At 40.0% G+C, this 22,807-nt stretch overlaps 1 protein-coding gene across 1 annotated transcript in view; it reads right to left on the reverse strand.

Moving 5' to 3' along the window:
• Nucleotides 1-11,710: 11,710 nt before the first annotated feature.
• The window catches only part of bbs9 (Bardet-Biedl syndrome 9), a 195,321-nt gene continuing 184,224 nt past the window's right edge, over nt 11,711-22,807 (reverse strand). Inside the window, exon 22 of the mRNA XM_042425159.1 lies at nt 11,711-14,915. Coding sequence (XP_042281093.1) covers nt 14,554-14,915 — 362 coding nt within the window. The 3' untranslated portion in view covers nt 11,711-14,553. The remainder of the gene's footprint in view (nt 14,916-22,807) is intronic.

Raw genomic sequence — 22,807 nt, forward strand, 5'->3', positions numbered from 1 at the left:
TCAGTGCACTTACTTCCTCATAGTTCCAGTTCAAGGGAAATCTAAATGCTACAGTATACAATATGTTAGACAACTTCAAACTTTGCAGCAGCAGTTTTTGGAAGATGCACAGAGACGGCTCCATAAAGAAAGACTCAACCACCCAGTTTGGTGTAGAAGAACTTGACTTGGTCCTGACTTCAACCAACCTCCAACACCGTCAGACCTTATCACCCATCATCATGCTCTTGTGGCTGAATGGGAGCAAATCTCTGCAGCCGGGTTGTAAAATTTGCTGGAAAAGCTTGAAACCAGAGAAGTGGAGGCTGTTTTTGTGAAATATTTAGTTGACCACATACTTTTGTCCATGTAGTCTACTTTATGTTTATGTATCTGCATGTTTTTAGATCCAAACATCAGGCCAATGAAGCTTTGCTGCATGGAATATTCATGCTTTATGTTTATCATAATTTATTCCATCACTGCTGTGCAAAATAAACCTTGTGCTTGTCAAAGAGCAGTCATGGACCTATTTGGGACTCTTGAAAGGGTCAGAGGTCAATGCTTCCCAAAATGAGGTCTGGGGGACCTCAGAGAGACAGTGATGAGACCCTGACAGGGCCCTCAGTGAGCCCTGTCAGAAAAGAACAATGTGTGTTTTCATTTCATATCTAAATATGAACCAGAAGCTACAAGAAAATCTTTTAATTGACACAAAACAACATTAATTTTGCAGCTGTGGGTGTAACGTGTTTATTTACTGTTGTGCAAACATCTTCTTGTCAAACTCAATACGCTCCTCCAACATATAAAACTGCTCTACATTTTAGCATTATGTTCTCATAAATCAGCAGTCTGGAGTCGACATTAAAGTCTTATGTGACAGATGAGGCGGGCTGCGTGACAGTATATGTGTGTGTGTGTGTGTGTGTGTGTGTGTGTGTGTGTGTGTGTGTGTGTGTCTGGCCTTTGCTGGCTCTTTAAAGTGAAGCTCGTCAGAAGCTCAGACGGGGAGGAAAAGCGAGTCTTCAAAGAAATAATTAGGACCCACCCAGCAGCTTTTAACTGAGAATCAGCCGCCGCTCAATCTGTGCTGCTGCTGCTGCTGCTGGAAACACACACCAAGCATGCACAGCCCAGGTGTGTGTGTGTGTGTGTCAAAAAGAAGAAAAAACAGCATATAATGTGTTAAAAATAGATCATATAAAAAACAAGTGTGCTTATTAGATGTTTAGAGTGTATCAGTGTGTGTGAGAGGCTGAATTTCAGTAATATTAGCCACTAGATGGCAACAGAGAGAGGAAGGGAAGATGACCTGGTCTGACCGCACACACACACACACACACACACACACACACACACACACGCACACACACACACACACACACACTGTATGATAATGACGCTCCACACACACACACACTTCACAGGAGCTGACAGGAGCAGAAAAGTCAGTGTCTCAGTCAAGGATGCTGCAGCAGCTCATCATGATGCTGCTGAGACAACACTCAAATTAAAAAAAGCTTTAAGAATGAAAACAGGAAGTTTTAGAAATTAATTACAACTTGATAAAGATCAATTTAGATATATGTTTTTAAGTTTCTGACTTGTGTTGCATGCCTGCTGCTGGGTTATGATTAAATTCACAGAACAGAAAAAAGCATCACTAAATGTAAAGTTATGGTCAGACTGTAACTTTCATAAAGGTAAGAGGAAGTGTATATAAAAAGTAGTAAATGGTAAAAAAAAGCAGCTTTAATGTACATGTTTTCCTGCTTTTCTCAGTTAAATTGTAAATCTGAAACGCTTTGGCATTGAAAGTAGACAGTACATAAACTTAAACTTACGGTAAAGTTATTTAAGCTAAAAGTATTTCAATAAATCTCCTGAAAAAAGAAAAAAGAAAGTCTGTAGAGACTTAAACCATTTTTCAAGACATTGAGCTTCTCTCATTCACCCACATAACAATTATTACATGTGCAAGTCTTTCCCCAAAGCTGCTAGAAGCAAAAGGAAGGAGGGCAGTGAAGCAGCGATACATCAAGACAGAATGGGTGAGGAGGTGATGAAAGAGGAGGTGGAGGAAGAGGAGGAGAGGATGGAGGTGGAGGAGGAAGAGGGGAATTTCAAGCCAATATAGAAAGTTATATTTAAGCATTTAGTTGAGCAACGTCCAGTGAGAAAACAAGCAGAAAAAGCTTCGTTCACATATCGTGTTTCACCCAAACATAGCAAATTTCAACACCAGAATTTGAGAGATTTTGCAAGTTTCCTGTAACCACTCAAACAAAATACAAGAGTGAAACCAAATAAAGAGCAAAAGGAGGAAATCAAAATGATTTTTTCATGAGTTCCACAGTCCACAAGGCTTAAAACATGTGGTCTGAAGACCTCAAAGCATCACTGACATGCTCCCAGACTGCAACAGTAGAAATTATCCTCGTTAGATAATGTTGTAGATCATATTTCCTCAACCACTACGAAAAAAGCAAATGTCAGAGAGCTACGAAGAGAAAGCAAACGATTTCTTTTAAAGGTTTGTTTGTAGAGTGGTGTTGAAACAAAGAAGAACAGGTGAAACTAAGTGAAGAGTTTTTCTGCTCTGTGATGAACCGTGTTGCTGCTGCAGGACCGACCTGCAGTGAATGATGCCCTCAGAGGATTTTTTTTGAACGTCCTCCTGCTTCAGACCGGCAGCAGACGGGAGGCGGGGCCCCGGCCCCGAGGTTAAAGCCCCCTGCAGCCACCAGGTCTGGCTCTGAGAGGCTGGGTGGGAGGGGGGGGTGGAGGTTAGACCCAGCTGTCTGACTCAGGCTACACCAGGAGCTTTTCTCCTCTACAAGAACTTTTCCAGGAACCCTGAACCCACACCTGGAGGAACCAGGATCTAAATATAGTTGTTGTGACGCACGCAATGTTTGTTTAGAAAAGTGATAAATGAGGTTACTTACGTCTGACGTTCAAGAGCTAAACTTCACTGAGTGGTAACAAACACACACACACACACACACACACACACACACACACACACACACACACACACACACACACACACACACACACACACACACACAGCTTGCAGGCTGAATTTTGGGGAAATGTGTATAAAATCGTAAATATCAAAACATTTAAAACATCTGATGTAACCATAAGAATATGTTTTAGATTTGAATTAGAGAAGGGTGATACAGTTGAAATCGAATATGAATTAAACTTTTTTTCCAATATTTATACACTTTATACCACAATATGTTACATGTGCACAAAATATGTAAACGAAAAAACTTAATTTAAGCAATGTTTGTTCCACTTCAGACAAAACTGTCAATAAACTATTTTATTATTACAGTTTGCTGACAGAAACAATAACAATACGATTCTACTGAAAATCAATTAAAAATTTAAATGATTAAATGATTAAATGATTAAATTATCGCCCAGTCATTGTTTGAAAATGTCACTGTAAGCATCACATACTGCAGGGTTAAAGGTTTGGAATGAGCTGTTAAAAAAATGACTGCAACAGCTACTTTAAAGCTGCTATAATCAACTTTTAAATTAAAAGACGAGAGGAAAATTATCACCTGACTCAGCTCTATGAAGAGTCTCAGCATCTTTCATCTCAATGTCTTAATTTTACAGCTGCAACTTTACTCTTCTGGTTCACTCTCAGAGCTCTCATAGCATCGTTTTCAGAGAAAAAGCTCTAAAAACCTGCTCAGCACCAAACAGCAAACACACACAGTTAGCTGTAGACTAGCTGGTGAACATAGTGGAGCATTTAGCAGCTAAAGTTAGCTGGATTTAATATTGGATTTAGATTCATCAAGTGGCTGGAAATTTACCTCCAAATGAAGACCAGTGATTCTCTGCATCTGCTGAACGTCTAAATAAGCAACCGTTTCCTAACAAATGAAATAAAAAGGTGTCGGTTTTGTGTTTACAGCTCGTTTCTGCTGCTCTTAAGAAATAGGATAAAGCTACATATCAGAGAGTTATACATCTGAAGGATTCTTCTCCTACAGCTGTTGGATGGAGACTGAAGTCTGTAACACAAAGGGTGGAGCTACACAATAAAAAAAAACACAAATTGTGACATGTAATTGTTTGTATTTTACATCCTTGTAAGTACATAAACTGCAGATATTTTATGAAGCTTTTTTATGAACTATTTGATGTCATATATATATATCCACCCTGGAGACAGACATATAAAGAGTGAAAGGTTTCATTCTGTCTATATTTCCGGATGTAAAGAAGTGTTTTTTCCATGTCTCCGTCAGGGGGAGGAGAAGTATTTTGTTAGAGAGCTGCAGAATTAGTTTGGGGAGGTCTGGGATCTATCACACTCCATCCTCTCCCGGGTTTACAAGCTTCTCAGAGGGAAGTCGGGCTTCGGGTTAATCTCTTGGCGTGTATCGCTGTTGTCGGACCGAAGCCACGTATATCTGCAGAAAGTCCGTTTTTTTTTTTTTCAGGAAGGAAGAAAGGAATGCTTTTCTTACAGGTTTCAAGGGCCCAGAGGTCATGATGCTCACTCAGCACATAATTGACTTTGTAAAACTTCAGCTCAGCTAAGAAAAAGAAAAACAGTCAAAATTGCAGTTGTGAGGTTGAGGTTTTTTTTTTTTTTCTCTGCATGATTGCAGCAGAGTTCAGTTTTCAGGTTCTTACCTGCTGCTGCTGCTCTGGACCACAACATGACAGTGAATGTGCTGCTTCACACAGAATTTGAAGTTAAATCATCATATTTACCTGTTTATACTGACGTGTCTGAGCATTTGACCTAGCTGGTGTGCAGATAATGAGGAAACAGGGTTGTAGCCTACCTGTGCTGGGGGACTTCCCATGATGCACTGAGCTCCTCTCCTCCTCCTCCTCCTCTCCATCTGTATGCATTCATGTAACATCAATGCATGTCACTAACTTGGCTTCTTCCCTGGTTTGCAGGCCGAGCCTGCGCGGTCCTTCGCAGTCCTGTTGGCGTCCTTCCCTGCTGCTGCTATTGCTGCTGTTATCGTCTCTCTCTCTCTCTTTCAACCCAACCGGTCAAAGCAGACGGCCGCCCACCAAGAACTGGGTTCTGCTTGAGGTTTCTACCCGTTAAAGGGGAGTTTTTCCTTACATCTGTCGCCAAGTGCTGCTCATGGGGGAATTGTTGGGTCTCTGTAAATTAAAGAGTACGGTCTAGACCTGCTCTATGTGAAAAGTGCCCCGAGATGACTTTTGTTGTGATTTGGCGCTATATAAATAAAAACTGATTAATTGATTAATGATTGATGCCACTCACCTGTGCTAAGACCTCGTCACACCAGAAAGTGGCACAGAGAAGTTTATCCATGTGTCTTGTTGGAAATACAGACGGGTGACAAATTAAACGAAAAACTAATATAAAGTGTTTTAATAAGGTGTTGGGACACCACATGCATCCAGAACAGCTTCAGAGCTCATTGGCATTGATTCTACAGTCTCTGAGCTCTACAAAAGATATTCTCTCATGTGGTGTTTTGATGATGGTGGTGAAGAGCGCTGTCTAACACGTCAGTCCAAGATCTCCCATAGGTGTTCAGTTGGGTTGAGATCTGGTGACTGTGAAGGTCATAGCATGATGATTCACATCATTTTGATCCTCATCAAGCTCATTCAGTGACCCCTCGTTCCCTGTTGTCATCCTGGAAGAGAGACCACTCCCATCAGGATAGAAATGTTTCCTCACAGGATAAAGGTGATGAGTCAGAACAGCTTTGTATTGATTTGCAGTGACTCTTCCCTTAAATTTATTCTGCAGCATAACAACGAGCCCAAAACATCCAGCCAGAGTCAAAAACAACATCATGGAGTCAGTCTGGGATTAACATGAAGAGACAGAAGCAGCTGAGACAGCAAAACTTCTCCGAAACGCAGGAACAACCGACCTGCCGAGTACCTGAAACACTGCGAGCAGGTGAACCGAGGAGAACTGCTGCTGGTTTAAAGGCAAAGCTGCTCACAGCAAATATTGATTTAATTTAGGTATCAAGTTAAATGATAAATAAAAATTATGAATGTCATTATTTTTGAAAGCATCCTTACATCACTTACTGCTTAAAACTTTTGCTAAGTACTGAGTGTCCTCTTTCAACATTTAAAGCTTTCATAAAATGAGCATTTTCAATTTAGTTTTGTATATTTTTTCACTATTAATCTGTTTTTGTTGTGGATATTTTATTGTCTCTGACACGAGATGAGAGCGAGTTAACGAAGGTTGTGGCGGCGCTACGTCTGAATCTCCAGCAAACACAGACCAACAGTAAATACTGAGTGATCTGGTCGTGTTGTTCAGGAGATTTTCCATTATTTATATTCTTTTATGGCAAATTTATTACATTTATATGATCTAATAAACCCAGAATCAACCACTGACATTCATCATTAAACAGATATCATGAATATCTGAAATATATTCTCTATTATGTTTCCACACAGAACATAATATTTTAACAAAAGTTGAGGGAAAGAAAAACACAATGTAGCTGCGTTTCTATGGAAACAAAATATATTTCTGGTAATTTTCCTCTGGGATCAAAACATGGGATCAGTATTGTTCACACACACACACACACAAAAAGAAATCTGAGCCACTTAAGTTCCCTGTGGCAGAGGTGAAACACTGCTGACGCTTCAAATCTGCAGCGAGAGTAAAATGATGCGGCAATTATCTAATCCAGTTTGTTTACGCCTTAAAGCCCCAGAGACAGAAATAACCCCCCCCCGACAGAGCCGTGTCTGCTCCGCGACGTCTAAATCCAAACTCTGCTTTTATTACATTCTGTCCAAATTGCTGTGGCCCGGTTACACTTTGATTGTTAGACGTATTGTTGTTTGATGTTTTTTAACTGTTGGGTGTGTGTGTGCAGCCGTGTTCAGTGGTTCCTCACATCAGAGCTGGTTTTACTGGACTGAAGGCGTTAAAGTGGAAAGAAGTTACCGAAGAGAAGCTGGAAAAAGAGTTTAAAGTCAGAAATACAAAAAACAAAAGGAACCAGAGAGCAGCGGAGGAGGAGAGGGAGACAGCGGGGTGCAACTTCAGAAGAAAGAGTGATGAGAGACAGAGAAGTAAAAGAGGGGAAGGGATGAAGAGGAGAGGAGAAGAAGGGGAGGAATTTGTTTTATGAGAGAAAAATGAAGTGAGACAATAGAAGAGAAATGAGCCGGCATGTCCACTGGATGTCTGTTGTGGTTCACATGTCAGCTGGAGGCTTTTCAGAAGCAGAGCGTCTCCTAAATATTTGTTCTTTAGCAAACACATTTCCTGTACTGTTTAGACTCGTTTCGGTTCCATTTTTTCTTTTTTGTGTGTTTTACAGGAATATTACATAACCTTTATTTAATCAGGTATTCAGGTAATTAAGATCAAGATTTCTTTTGCAAAGAGAGTCCTGAGTGAGTAAAGCAGAAGAGACACACAACATACAGCAGCTCTAAAACGTCCAGAAATATTAAGTTAAATTCATCCAATGGAAAGAGAGTTTTTATTGACATACATGTGATTCTCATTTGTGAATCATTTGTATGTTTAACCCATAAGAACCATATTTCTCCTTTAAGGAAAATTATGGGGAATATAAAACAGACCAAATGAACCACAAGGAACACATTTCTGATTTTTTTTTTTTAAATTCTACCTTCAGTGTGAAATATATATAACGATATTTCCCTAACTTGTTTTACATCAATTTGTTCAAGAAATGTGGTCAGAACAGGTTAAATGTAAAACAGGACGTCTTATTAAAGCATCAGAATTGTTAAATGGGTTGAAACCTACCTTTAGTAACAAAAAACAAGCTTCTTCTTTTTTTTAAATTAGCTAGTTCTGTCACATTTGCTGACCAGGCACACCGCCGTTTTGGAAGTGATGTCATGGGTATACAGATTCACACATTGTCACATGACTGCACCAGGATGTTCAGTTGATGTCACTTAGGGACTTCATGAGTTAAAATCAAGGATAAAGCTGTATGAGGAATTTTCCAGAACATTGAAAGGGTTGGTGGGTTCTTATGGGTTAATGTAATAACTGATGTACTTTACTCATTTTAATAATTTTATCCTTTGTAGCTGTAATTCTTGAATATTGTAAAATCACAACATCCCTTCCCCTACTGCACAGATTTCATCAGAGAAGTGACACAAACTGACAGGAAAAACGATAACCCTAACCCCTAACCCTAACCTAATCTAACCCTAACACTAACACTAACCCTTAACCCTAACCCCTAACCCTACCCCTTAACCCCTAACCCTACCCTAACCCTAACCTAACCCCTAACCTAACCCTCCCCCTACCCTAACCCCTAACCCCTAACACTACCCCTTAACCCCTAACCCTAACCTAACCCCTAACCCTACCCTAACCCTACCCCTTAACCCCTAACCCTACCCCTAACTCTACCCTAACCATAACCCTAACCTAACCCTACCCCTAACCCTACTCCTTAACCCCTAACCCTAACCCTAACTCTACCCTAACCATAACCCTAACCTAACCCTACCCCTAACCTTACTCCTTAACCCCTAACCCTAACCATAACCCTAACTCTACCCTAACCATAACCCTAACCTGATCTAACCCTACCCCTAACCCTACCTCTTAACCCCTAACCCTACCCTAACCCTAACCATAACCCTAACTCTACCCTAACCATAACCCTAACCCTAACCTAAGTCCATAGAAGTCAACGTCAGTAACAAATAAAATGTGTCACTAGATACTAATTTCATGTCTTATTGTCAAATAATACAGACAATTTATATCCACAAGGAAATTTCATCCTTTGGAGATTGAAACAGAACTAGACCTTGAACATTTAGATACCAAACTTTAAAAAAGTCAATGCAGCTGCATCCAGTGGACACTGAGGGTAAAAGAGTGACTTAGTGTTGAACTTTCACAGGGGTGAAAGACTTAAAAACAGGTTAAAGATGGTCAGACATCAAGATATCCTCACTATTAGTGCTTCGTATCAAGCGTTAAGCTCTAAAAACACTGGATCCAACACATCCAATGATGCAACTCCGCAGTGTCGTCAATGAACGCTACGTCCCCCGTTCTCCACATGACTAGTAAATTGATTTTGACATGTAAAAATCTGCAGGGAAAGAGCCATGAACTAGAGGAATTATAAGGTTTCGGCTTGATTCTTTCCAACACAACGAAGTGTTTTGGGAGACATTTCATTTCTATGATTTATTCATTTCAGGTTGACCATTTCTCTTTGTTGGTATCCAAAAAACAGTGGTTGTGTAAGACACAAATCTTGTTTTACCACTCAGCAAAGTTTATTATTCTAAACAAATATCCAAAACAAAAATGCCAAACAGTTTGTGGCCCTTGGATGCAAAGACTTTTTTTTTTTAAGGATTTGAAATATGGCCAAAGAAATTAACTTGGAAGCAGTAAATTTTTTTCTGGTGGACAAAGAAGGTAAAGTTCCTGAGTTCTTGAAAAATGTTCCAGACTTCTAGGAAAAAGTTCCTGTGGGTGGAGAAAAGGGGGCTAAAAAACTACTGAAAGAGGAAAGAAAATAACAAAGAGAGGCTGATAATTTTGTGAGAGTTGAAAGATGGAGTGGAGTGGTGGGAAAAAAAAGGATAGAAAAAGGAAGCCAAATACGAAAATTAAAAGAGATGATGAAAGAAGGTAAATGTGAGAGAGCGGTTGGGAGAGAGTTGTTGAGAAAGGAAAGAAGGGGAAACGAACATTTGAACTGAGTTAAAAAAAGAAACAGATGGAGAGAAAAGAAGAAAACTGATAAGGACTGATGAGAGAAGAGAGGTAATAACAGAAAAAGAAAAGATTTCAAGCTTTGAAAAGAAAGAAAAGATGAAGAGAAAATGTGATTTTTTTGTGTGAGGTGTCAACAGAAAGATAAGTTTATTGATAGATGAAGGAGAGAAAAGGAGAAATTAAAGGAGAAAGAGATGAAGGGAAAAGAACTAAAGAGAGTTTTTGTTAAAATGATGCAGGGATTAAACAGATATGAGCCGAGAGAAGTGAAATGAAAATATTTGAGTGAGTGAAAAAGGGAAATTCAGAGTGTTTTGCAGCAGTGTAACTCTATCTTCAGTGCTCCTACATGTACACAGACCGAGCGCTGCTGCCAAATTAAACAGCGGCGGCTCAGCTTTAGCACCGTTACCCAATCCGCAGACCTGCGACGTTTTACACGGAGCTCCGAAAAGAAAAGGAAGAGAAAAAAAAACAACAAAAACAACAAAAACAATCACTTCAAAAGCCGTCAGACAGAATCCTGTTCATCGACTTGACAGCTGTGAGGTCGGTTTTGTAAATTTGTTCCGCAACTCTCCGGGGGAAACAGAGAAATGACAGAAATCGTGCTGCGTTTGAGGGATGATGGGAAAGTTGGAAATTCAGACTTTTGTTCAAGTGTAAAGGTTCTTTATGTTCAAGATGAAAACTCAAAAAAGATATTACAACCTCTTTTTTTTCCGAGATGTACTTGGCTGGATGAGGCTGTAAAAGCCTCATCCAGCCAAGTTAAACTCAGCATGTTTATAGAGATCTAAATACATAAATACACCTTATTTTAAAAGTACCCTTTGCAGTTTCTGACTACTAGTAGTACCTTGAAGCAGTGTTTTTAAGAACAGTTTGTATGTTGTGTTGCGCATTAGGCACCAGTCTCCTAGAAATGTAAAAGTTTAGACATTTCAAGGTCTTTATTTTTAACCTGAGGCTCTACTGGAATATCTCTGCTCTCTGATTTACAGTTCACGGGGACAAACCTTAGCAACGACCTTAGCAACCAAGGCTACAGAACGGACAGCCGTTTACGATCATGTGTGACGAGCCGACGAGCAAGGTCGTCAGCAAGGTAGGAAAAAACAAAATGTTGCAAATGAAGCGTTCAGAGCAGGTTGAGGTTCTGGCTTTTGACTTGCAGGAAGCATTTCTACTAAGTTAACGTCACGTTTTGGAACTTTGACTTTAACATCCAAAACCATAACAGTATATAAATAACAGAAATCCAGGAAAGCATAATGTGTCTCCTTTAAGGTTGGTAAAAGATCATGTGTTCAATTAAATGTTAATGATGTGCTGCCAGAGCCTAAACATTAACATAAAAAGTTTAAAACTGCTGTAGTTTGTACCAGCAGATATTGCAATGCAAGATATTTTAAAACAAGAACTAAGTTGTCACTGAACATTTTACTCATAAGTTCAGTATTTTGCAACATTTTTCAGCTTGGAAAATACGTTAATTAACAAAATTTACTCATTATGTTGAGGGAAAATTAAGCCAACATTACGTTTCCTGCAAAACATATTTGCTGTTTGAGTTTAGATGTATAAAAACATATTTCTAGGAGGCAGAGTTGCATTGGGACACACATGTATGAGCTTGACAATACGTTGATGCGATACGTGTTCCCACTAAAGCAAATTATTACATCTACTTACATCTTCAGCATCGGTGCAGAAGGAAGACGACCGAGTGCAGAACTGCTCCCAGTTCATCAGCTGACTTTCAATCTGGAAGGAACTTAAACTGGCAGACGACGTCTTTTGGTAAAAATCAGCAGGTTATTTGTCTTGCAGCTGTTTGAATTATAATCGTTTCCATCCACACAAACAGAACAAAGACAGACGAGAAAATATGAGGTACTTTTTTCCAAATAACTGTTACAATAAACAAAATGACAATAAAACACTAACTGAAGGCTTTTGGTTACTTACAGTAGATTACTTTTATTACTAAATGTTTCATAAATAAACTTTCATTCTCAAACGTCTCGGTCGGGGGATCTTCTTGAAGCTGCACAATAATCAATATTTTCAAAGATCTGTTGTTTTGAAGTGCAGAACATCGTATTTTTTTTGGAATGAATTGTGGCTATAAGAGGCAGACTCAGAACAGGAGCCTGGTACATGTGAACAGCTAATACAACAGTACAAAACCTACTCTATATTACAAACATTCAACGTATTCTGAGAGAACAACATGTGGTACCTTGTGTCCAATGGGAACCTTTATTACATCACCATCCTCCGTTATCACAGCTCAAACTATGACGTGATAAAAGCTCTGAATATTTAAATATTAAAAACACTAAAATACAGCCAAACTAGTTTCCCAGTGGACAGAAGGGCTGAGGCTGAACATGGAGCAGGATTGACGTGCAGTGCAGAGCTGCTGGGATTGTCAATGGTTAAACTGGCACAGCATCTATGGCTAAAGTCTATAAGCTTCATGTCTGGAATAAAAACAGCTCAAAGCTCCTAAACTTCTGTGTGTGTGTGTGTGTGTGTTTGTGTGTGTGAGCCTTACATTTCTACCCTGAAAAAAGAAAAAAAAAAATCTACACCATTCAATCTTTAAAACTGTTCCAGGTGCATGTATGTGTCCAAAATGTGTCTCGATTTTGTGCCGTTAATCATTTTGTGGTGAATTCATCTCGAAAGAAAACACCTCTAATGGCTTTTTGATGAAATTGTGACATCTGGATTCTTTTAAAGCTCCTGATTAATTTTCAAGTTTACTAATAAAGTTGTTATGATATTCTGCACGGACAGTACGCTGTCTTGCAAACTTGTACACACAGTAAAATTGTTTGTCTAAGTTTTGAGATTTCTGCCTCCAAACATAACAAAATTACATTTGATAAAACAGTTTCTTTCCAAAAAAACTGTGTTGCTGTTTAACTGGACAAAACACAGACTGATTTGTTTTCATTGGAGCTTTCTTTCTGCAGATGAAATGGTCTCTAACGAATCAATCGACAGGGTGGACACTGTTTCTGGAAAGAAGTGCAACCGTTCAATCATTTAACCACCACAAATACAATCCCATTCACCTCCAGTCTACTGGGATGGAGGCAGGTAAATATCTCACAATTAGGGGCTGAATTTTTTCAGTGCTAATGTCAATAAGACTATTTCCATACATTACTTTGTGGAATGTAAACATGTTTTTCTACAAAACCCCATTTTTCTATTGAAAATAACTTTTTCACCAAATCCAGGAAACGCTATTTCATGTCTCACAGGTAACATTTGAAACTAAAAAGTATAAATGTGACTGTGGTGAGATGACAATAAAGGTTCTTGAATCCTTGAAGAAGCACCCAAACTTCCTTTTTTTTTTTTAAAATGGTAACCAAACCAGCCATAAAGAACTTTGCCTAAATAAAATACAGTCGACAATTGGCAAAATTTGGACTTAAATCAGTAAATATCTGATGAAAGAGAAAGTAAACCACAAATCTGACATTCGGTCCTTTCAGTACTTTACAGTTTTCTATACTTGCTACTCAGAACCTGCACAAATCAACCAAAAACTATCTACATACCGATAGAAGTAGGAAAATATGTTTTTTTCTGTTGTAATTTGAGTGATCAACCCTTTAGCACCTTCTGTTTGTTTCTATTCAAACCTACACCTGTGTTTTATTTGAGACTCCTCTTGCACCAGTAACGTTCGTCTTACGGTGTCGTATCAAAACGTATCGTACGGAGCTGCTAACAGACGACATAAGAGCCTAAAGAGTGCGTGTGATGTCTAAACATCTCTACTAATGTTCTTGAAGATGAGGTGAAGTTCCCTACAGGCTCTCCTCTCCTTCCTGAAACTCCCTGATGGTTTCCACCGTACAAAAAAACAGTCTCAGGTTCGACGCCGCAGCACCAAATATGTGTCCATCAGCAGCCGCGTGTCCTTGAGTGTCCCAGATGAAAAAACAAAACTGACCGGAGGAGGTCAGAGGGGGAGGTGGTGGTGGTGGTGGTGGTGGCTATAGGATGTGGCCTAGATGTACCCGGAAGCAACGGGGCAGCTGGACACGGCGTGCGGTTTATTCTTAGCGGCGAGGCGGGGGAGGGCTCTGGCGAGGCTTGGTGCCACGCGAGGGGGCGAGAGGGCAGTTTTGACGTCACATCCAGAAGCGTGCGTAGGCGAAGGGGGTGGTTTGGGGCCTGACTGGGATTAAGGAGGACGCAGGGTTGTGGGTTCGACTGCTGCTGAGGCTGCTGAGATGAAGAAGAAGAAGATGAGGAGGAAGAAGAGGAGGAGGAGGAGGGAAGGAGAGAGTCAGCGAAAATGTCTGAGGAGAGGAGGAGGAGGAGGATTTCGCGTTTTTCCTCGCTCTCCGTGGGCTCAAACCTCACCGCAGTGCACACACTCGAAAAACTACTAGATGTGGTGTGGTTCATCAGCAGCAGCACAGAGACATAGAGAGTGTGTGTGTGTGTGTGTTTGTGTGTGTGTGTGTGTGTGAGGATCTGCTATTACTAGACGATGTAAATACATGTCTGAGAGGAAATTTCTTTGCTACCGAGATGTGCGGCCTTGAGTATATTTACATGTAAATATATATTTAGACTGCATATGTGAACGTGTGGTGTCGAGTTATAGGGCCTGTATATGTTTACATGTCCACTGTATATACTGTACATATATGTATATTTATATGTGCCAGCCCCCTTGTTTGTGTATGTGTTTGTGATATTTAGACATGTATCTTGTGTTTTGTTTATACATGTGTCTGTATGCATATCATGTGAGATTATTGCTCCGTTCAGCCCTCCGCAGCCTCTGGCTCCTTCTTCTTCTCTTTCACTTTTACGGACGACTTCCTGGACACTTTCTTGTCCCCCGACTCCTTGCTGGCTTCCTTCCCTTCCTTGTCCTTGTCCTTCTTCTTCTCCTTTGACGACTCCTTCTTCTCCTTGGAGGAGGAGGACTCCTTCTTGGACTCCTTCTTTGTCTCCTCTTTGGGCTCTTTGCTTGAATCCTTCTTCGACTCCTTTTTCTCCTTGGACGACTCCTTCTTCTCCTTTTTCACCTCTTTGACCGTCTCCTCAGCGCCTCCTGCTTCTTCTTTCACGGTGGCCTCTGACGGCTCCCTGGACACCTCCTTCTTCTCTTTGGAGTCTTTATCTGAATGAGGAAAGAGAAAGAAAGAGATGATTAATGCAAACACCTCTACACACACACTGAATCTCATTTACATTCAGTATTTTTCAGTTTTTGGTGTCAGACAACTGAAAAGACATAAAACAGCGATTGATTCATAAATGCTAGCTGTTATCCAGGCTGCACGTTGATCAAATCACTGTTTTGTGACATAAACATGATTACAGGTATTTTCCTCTGCTGTGTGATTGTCTACATTGGCATTCATATTGTGTCTGAGCAGTCAAGTACCATCATTTTCAAAAAGCTGTCTTCATGCACACTTAAATGCGACGCCAGCGGTTTCAGATTTATCCGATCTGGAGAAACAACCTTCCATTGTCTGGTGTGAACTGGCTCTGTGTGGACAGAATGTCAAAAAAAAAGAGATAAAGTTGTGCATTTTCTGATTTAGCTGACTCAGTGAGGACACACTTTCAACACCACGTCTCATGTTGAGACTATGTTATAGTGAAAATCTGATACAATTAATTTCTTGTAACTGTACACAAGCAGGTCAGAAACACACTATTAGTAGCCTCTATCAGAGGTTTTAGTAGTGCTGTATAAATAAAATTTGCTTACTTTCTAATATCTTAAGTATATCAGTATTAAGAGTGAGAGTCACTTAAATTTAAAAATGCATCCTTTTTTCTCCGTTTTGGATCATATTTTTCTCAACCAAAAATTGAGTTTTTGGACATTCACCATGTTCGGTGGATAAATGTTAAAATGTATTTTAGTGTTTGTGGGGAAAACAGAGCTGCCTGGTCACAGTCGGGGTGTGTGGCAGTAATTTTGTCGCCTCTAATTTCCTCTTGTGATCACTCGTTTTAAACGTCAGTATAGCCGATCACACAGCACAACTAATCAGCTGATCATAACCGGTATTCATGTGATTCTGTCTGAAAACTTTATGATCATAAATAGAGATTTGATCAGCAGCTTATGAGCGACTGCAGGTTAACAGGTATCAAATCACTGTCTTATACTCTGATGTTGCCTGGCTTTGTGTGGACATTTTCTCAGACTACATCTACACTGTGTCACTTAAAATGCTGTTTTTAGTGTAAAAATGACTGGCATCCACACCAGGTCATTTTAGAGACTTCTGTCCACCGTGAAACACCTGAGCAGCATCACACGGCTAAATCTCTTCTTCATTCTCTCATCAGTTGGCGAACAACAAAACTGCTGTGTATTTGGCTATACTGGCATAAATTAATTGATCACAGAGAAAGTTAGAAGCAACTAAAGGTCGTCTTCTTACAGCAGCTTAAATCATCATTTAGCAAAGCTCTGTTTCCCCTCGTACACACTGTAACACCAGGCAGGAAAAGCTCCGTTTTTGGAGGATATTGGCTCAGTTTTATTCCGGATGGAGGGCGGAAATGAAGAGCAGCTTATTGTGGATGTACTCTGGCTCTCTCTAAAAGACAGACTGCCCTGACAGGGGTCGCGGTTTTAACGAGCCACTTGTTGTCTTAACAAACCACGACTTCACACGGGTCGTCACATTGTGAGTCAGTTCATCAGGAGTGAGAACGAGGATTAACTGACGTCTGCGCCGTCAGCTGCGTTTTGTTCTTCAAAGGTCTTTAGCATCAAGACAAACTGAGCGACAACAGCACCTGTTGCATGACAAAGGACCCCCACTTAACTAAAGTACGCCCCCCACCCCTGCCAAACACACACACACACACACCACACACACACTCTCTGCAACCCCGCCTCCTCCAGATTGGACTGGCTATGTGATAAGATGATAACGGGACTGTTGTCTGCCAACAATGAGACGCACTTCTTATCTCTATGGGAACGAAGAGGGTTTAGAGACTGGAGACTACAGCCTGGTATCTCCCTCTGTGTGTGTGTGTGTGTGTGTGTGTGTGTGTGTGTGTGTGGAGACTGTAGACCAAGAAGAGTCCTTAAAGTGTCTGCATGTGTCTACATGTGTGAATTTGTCTGTCTATGCATGTACATGGAGACTGCAGGCTGCTCCATAAAAGTGTGTGTGTGTGTTCACTGACTCCAGAGAGAACTTCTAATCAGACGGCTCATCGTCTAGGGCTTAAAGAGAGAGAGAGAGAGAGAGTCAGGTTGAGTGTGTGTGGCAGGCAGACGGGTGCCACCGACTGAAACAATTTCATTTTTGATAATGCAGGTTGCACAATGACAAGATTTACTATTTTATTTTGTATTTTGCTCTAGAAGTTTTTTGTTAATTTCCACCTTTGATGATGCAGACACCTGAAATTCATCTAGTAAATAAGTTGAGTACAAAACATAAAGGAAAGTTATCGGACAACTTTCTAGTTTGAGGATGCACACACAGCGAGTTTGAGCTTCAGTGCAAGTCCATCAAGATTAAAACACATTGCACAACTCTTCTCCAGTGCACCATGCTTCATTCATGCTTTATTTATGGTGAATAAAGCACGGTGGAGCGGAGAAGAGTTGTGCTGCTTCGTTTGCAACAAGTGAAATGAAGCAGCAGACAGACAAGAAGTTAAAAGGCAGATAAGGGAAAATTTGTTCTGCTCCGTAGATGCAGCTTTAACGTAGCTGTCTCTCGCCACCGAACCAGACACAAATAAATCTAAATAACCACATCACCTCAAAACTGTAACCATAAACGTGGGCAGGGGTTTCACACAGAGTCGACCGGCTGCACGTCTGCTACATAAATATAAACATGAACATACTTGTTCCGTCTCAACAACAACAACACACACACACACAGACTAAATGTATCTGCACGTATGGAACAAGTGAGAGCGAATCATTTGCGAGCACAAACCACACAAACAGGTGACCGCAAACTGCAAATTTACACATTGACATGCAAACGTTCTCTCTATCACTCACACGCACCCTGCAGAAGGTTTTACAGTCAGACATGAAAGAAACGTTGGGGTTTAGGGTGTGTCTGTATCTAAGTAGTGCACTTGTAAAAGAAAAATAAGTGCAGGAGAGAAACGTGTGTGTGACTGAAGATCGGTTATAAGTGAATATATATATATAAATACCATCGCCAGTGTGTTCGAGAGGACACGGCAACATGTGTGAATAGGTGTTCTTCTATGTGTGTTAGTGTCCGGTGTGTGTGAGCGGCTTAATCCCGTAGCGACAGTCTAATCCTGACTGGATGCTAACTGTCTGGTCACCACGACGCTCACACACACACTTCTTCTCTGTCTGCAGATCTCTCCTCAGCAGCTGAGCCAACAGATAGCAGGAGACAGTGTGTGTGTGTGTGTGTGTGTGTGTGTGTGTGTGTGTTTGTGTATTCTGTGCATTGTTACAGTCTGATTGACTTTATTTGATGATTAAAAAGACACAATAACTATGCAGCAGTAGTTACGGTCATCGAGAATCAAACATTCAACGCACAAGAAAAAAAAATGACAACAGACAAACACACAGTTTAGTGATAATGATGATAATGATAATAATAATAATATAGCTTTTATATATTAGTTTTTATGTGACTCTATGTAAGAAACTGACTTAGCAATGCATTACTATAACAATGTCTGACTCACAATGGACAGCTTTAAAAAAGGATTCAAATCGATGCAGCAGAACCAGAAATATCATCTTTTTGATTCCACGTATCCCTCTTCTTTGTTAAAACCTGGTGCCTACATTACCCACAATGCAGCTCGACTCGTTTCACACAACTGTACAGCTAGTAGCGGCTAACGTAGCCTGGAGCTGCTAGCCTCCAGCAGAGACAAGGAGCTACAGAGGTCTGGCACGTCTTTCTAACTTCACACCTCCAGATTTTCTTCATCTTCATACTTGTAGTCTTAAGCCCCAACCGACACTGACTCAAGTGACATCACTTGAGTCAACTGATCAGATTTCACACAGCTCCCTCTGGAGACACATAATTATACTACCTTTTTTTTTTTCTTACATAGCCAGGAGTTCTCCACAACACCTGCAAACACACTTAGATGTGTAAAATCAGTTTACTTACATGTATATGTATGATTTTATGTGTTAAACTGATTTATGGCAGTGTCCTCTAATCTGATGGGTATGATGAAGTTATTTTAAAATATTTTAAGGGCATTTTCACCTCATTCTACGTTGTACCAGAGAGGTAACAGGAAATGAGAGGAGAGAGAGCGGGAATGACATGTTAAAAAGGTCACCAGGGACGTTATAGAATACGGTGCACGTCTTAAACACTGGGCCACCATGACAGCCTGATGCAGTTTGACTGATTACATCATTTATTAAAGCTGCTCTGGTCGATGAAGGAAAGCTCTGACACAGATTGGATGATACTGAAATTGAAGAAGTTAAATATTTACATAAAGTGTCAGATACGAGGATGTTTGATACATGTGTGATACAATACTGCCTTCATAAGACATAACCAGCGTCAGATGAGTGATTGTACTGGTCAGCTCTCAATATGAATATGATATATATGGATATGAAGGTGAAACTTTAGTTGATTTTCTCTTAATAATACATGTTGTAAAAGCAGCATACAATTGGTTTGAGCATCAGTGTGAAACTAAGTTCAACCTGAAACTGATCCTGGTTTGACATTTGGGTCAAACTCTTCGGTTTGGTGTCAGAGTTCAGTGTTTAACCCGATACTGTCCAGTCAGATTAACACTGACGGTAAATCTGTGACTGTGGCTGACGTCTCACTCTGGCAGGTAAACAAATCATTATTCGAGCCGCGGGTCAAACCCTGTTCTGCTTGGTGTCAAAGGTCAGAAGGTCTCACCTCTTTGGCTTGTTTTTACATCACAAATACAACATAACTGTGAACTAAAGTGGACTCCCTCCTTTATTTGAGGCTTTTATTTAGTGATTTAGTAAATAAAGGTTTATGTCATGTGTTATGTCATCCATCACTGTTAAAGGTTTAGCTCTCACACACACAGACACACACAAAAAATATAAAATATCATCATACTTTCAGTTTTATTTGTCTAGGTTTTCACATATTTGTCATATTTCAAAGCTTTGAGCACCATAAACAAACTTCTATTCCAGATAAAACCAAAACTATTTGCACACTTTTTTTTGTCATTTGGGTGAACCAATCTGTTTACTTCTCTGTTTTAATGAACACTGAGGCTTTCTGAGAATTAGGAATCAAATAAATCAAGGAGACCTTTTTTTTACAGGTCTATCTTTACAAAAATTGAATAAACTGCAAAATAACTAGATTTTTGAGGTGAAAAATTACTTTTTTAAAGAAGTGTGATAAATATACAGTATGTACTGTATATTAGTAGCGGTATGTATGTAAGTGTGACATGTTATAGGTAAAAATATACTTGTTAGTGCTCTAAACTACTGTATATAATTGCAAAACTGTTAATAAAATATCTCAAACATATCTTTGGCATGTACTTACTGTAATTTCTTGTTACTTAGTGATCATCATATATGCCTGGCTGATTTATTGGTTGGGTACTAGTAAATGGTCTAAAAAATGTATTAAAGTAATAAAGCTATTAGGTGAAAGCAACAGTAAGAAAAATAAAAAATAATCAAGTTAATTAAGTCCTATTTATATATGGCCCCAAATCAAAATTTGATCTCTTTGGCTTTACAATGAGTTTAACATATGACACTCTCAGACAGCGAGCGCTTATCACCGGTCAGTAAAACCAGCTCCTGTAGTCTTTCCTTCGTTGTAGTTTGTTGTGGTTACCATGGTCACACGGCGAGCTGTGACACAAGCTAAAAAAGCTGCCGCCAACCTCTACCGCTGCTCGCTGCCATGAAAGCACATTTAAACCCGGATTCAGATATATTTCACTGAAGAATATTGTTTTCACTGTTGTATTTTTGCTTGTGTTGTAGTTTTGTGGTGCTGAACGGACAGCTCCCGTATAGTTAACTTTACATGCATCTTGTAATTTGCTGCAATATTCTGTAACATTGTCATTGAAGTGGTTTTCATTGTGCTTTATCTATTCCGCAAATGCTTGGTTACAGAAGGGCCGATGTCAAAACATTTTCTCTTTGAGTGTCTCTCTTTGGATCCCTTGTCCTCATTGACTAGTTCATCCTTTGTGGTGGTTGAATGGCCTTCGTTGTTGTTGGTTTTCACTGATGTCAGTGCTTTTGTAGTCAGAGGTTGAGTTTCTTGGTTGTTTTTTTAGTCATAGATTGGTAGCTCTTACAAAGACGTCAATGAAAAGAGAGTCATGGTGAATATGAGGCCTGATGGGAGATCGTTCTCATGTAGGACCTTGGATCTGCGTAGCATAACAACTACTATAAAAACAGAAATACCAGATCTGTGAAAACTTTCCCTGCACTTGTATGTCAAGACCGTATTCCAGCTCCCATGGAAAGCCATCGTCCCCCTCCCCGGGTTTTCTTTTTTTTTTTTTTTTTGCTCCCAAAGCAGGAAATAAGAGCCGGTGTGAGAGCCGGGGGTTCTCGAGGGAGCGGTAGCAAAGGTTGATAAACATTGACGTTGTAAGACAAGATGGCAGCTTCCCTCCTGTATGGAAATCTAGCGGGGTCAGGTCACATCTTGTCAGTCTGCTACTTCAACAAACTAACAAAGTGGAGGTCTGTAGACTAAACAGAACAGAGGGCTGGTGCTCCACGTTGCATTGAGCAGCCGGGAACAAAGTGACATTAAGCCCTTTTCACGTGGGACTGGAGCTACCTGGAAACGTCTGGTGGTTTTTCGCCAGGATCACCACAGTCCGCAGCCATTTTAAAACCCATGTGAATCTGCTACAGCCATGTCTGGATGGGATCAATCTGACAGGAAACCGTGGGTAATGTAGTTCCTTAAGTTGCACATCATTGACTCCAGTGAACGATCCTTAAGGGAATAAATCTATTATAATATTGTTTCCCCCTAAATTACTGAGGAGGTGTTTCATTTTCAAGAACACGCTTTTCAGCAAGAAAAATTGGCAAATCAACCCACTCATGCAGAGGCTGCCTTGGTTAATGACATGATTGCCCTTGTGTGGTTTGTTAGTCGTCTCTAGGTAACTGAGGTATTTGGTTGTGCGTCTCCTTCAACCTTAGTTTGGGTTTTCATTTTTCCATATTCATTTTAGAACATTTTAATTTGAACATAGATGGTTTATTAGTCCATTGTGGTATCTTCACCTCAACTGTATGATTATTTTTTTGTCATGGAATCGTGTTTTTTTTTTGTGTATATGTGTTACTCAGGATTGGTTTTGTGGTTGCCAGTACAAATCCTCTGGTAAACTGTGGACGGGAAAAGTGAATGAGTAATGCTGAGCGAACACCCAGGGAAGCTGCTCGGTGGTTGCACTGGGACACTCCCCGTGTGGAAGTGAGAAACTAGGAAACAGCAAGAACTTTCCCTTGAGATATAAAGGTTTTGTCCACATTGCAGTTATACCTTACAATGAACGTTCTTTTAGATGTTAAACTGAATAATTAATGTGAAATAGTTACTGTCACTGTCGTCTCACAGTAAGAAGGTTTCTAGGGTTTCAATCTGGCCTCCTGGACTCCTCCAAAGACATGCAGATTAGGTGAATTGGAAACTCTAAAATGCCTGTACATGTGAATATGTTTGCCTGTCTAATTGTGTGTAAGCCCTGTGACAGATAAAGAGACCTTTCCAGGATGAGCCCTGCCTCTTTCCCAGCATGTGTTGGGAAAGACTTCAGCCGAAACTGAACAGGGTTTGTGGTTTAGAGAATAGATGGATTATTTTCCTCGAGCTACAAACTTCTAATTATTGGTATTTCCATATAAATAGAATCAGAAAGGTAATTTTAAAGACTATAAACATGCAGAGTGAGGTATGACGAGTTGAGAATGATTTATTGCTTTCACTTTATTTATACTTTTATTGACTCAACTGTTTTTGTAATGTTTAAATGATC

Source organism: Thunnus maccoyii, chromosome 10 (genome assembly GCF_910596095.1).
Source record: "Thunnus maccoyii chromosome 10, fThuMac1.1, whole genome shotgun sequence".
Classification (NCBI taxonomy): Eukaryota; Metazoa; Chordata; class Actinopteri; order Scombriformes; family Scombridae; genus Thunnus; species Thunnus maccoyii.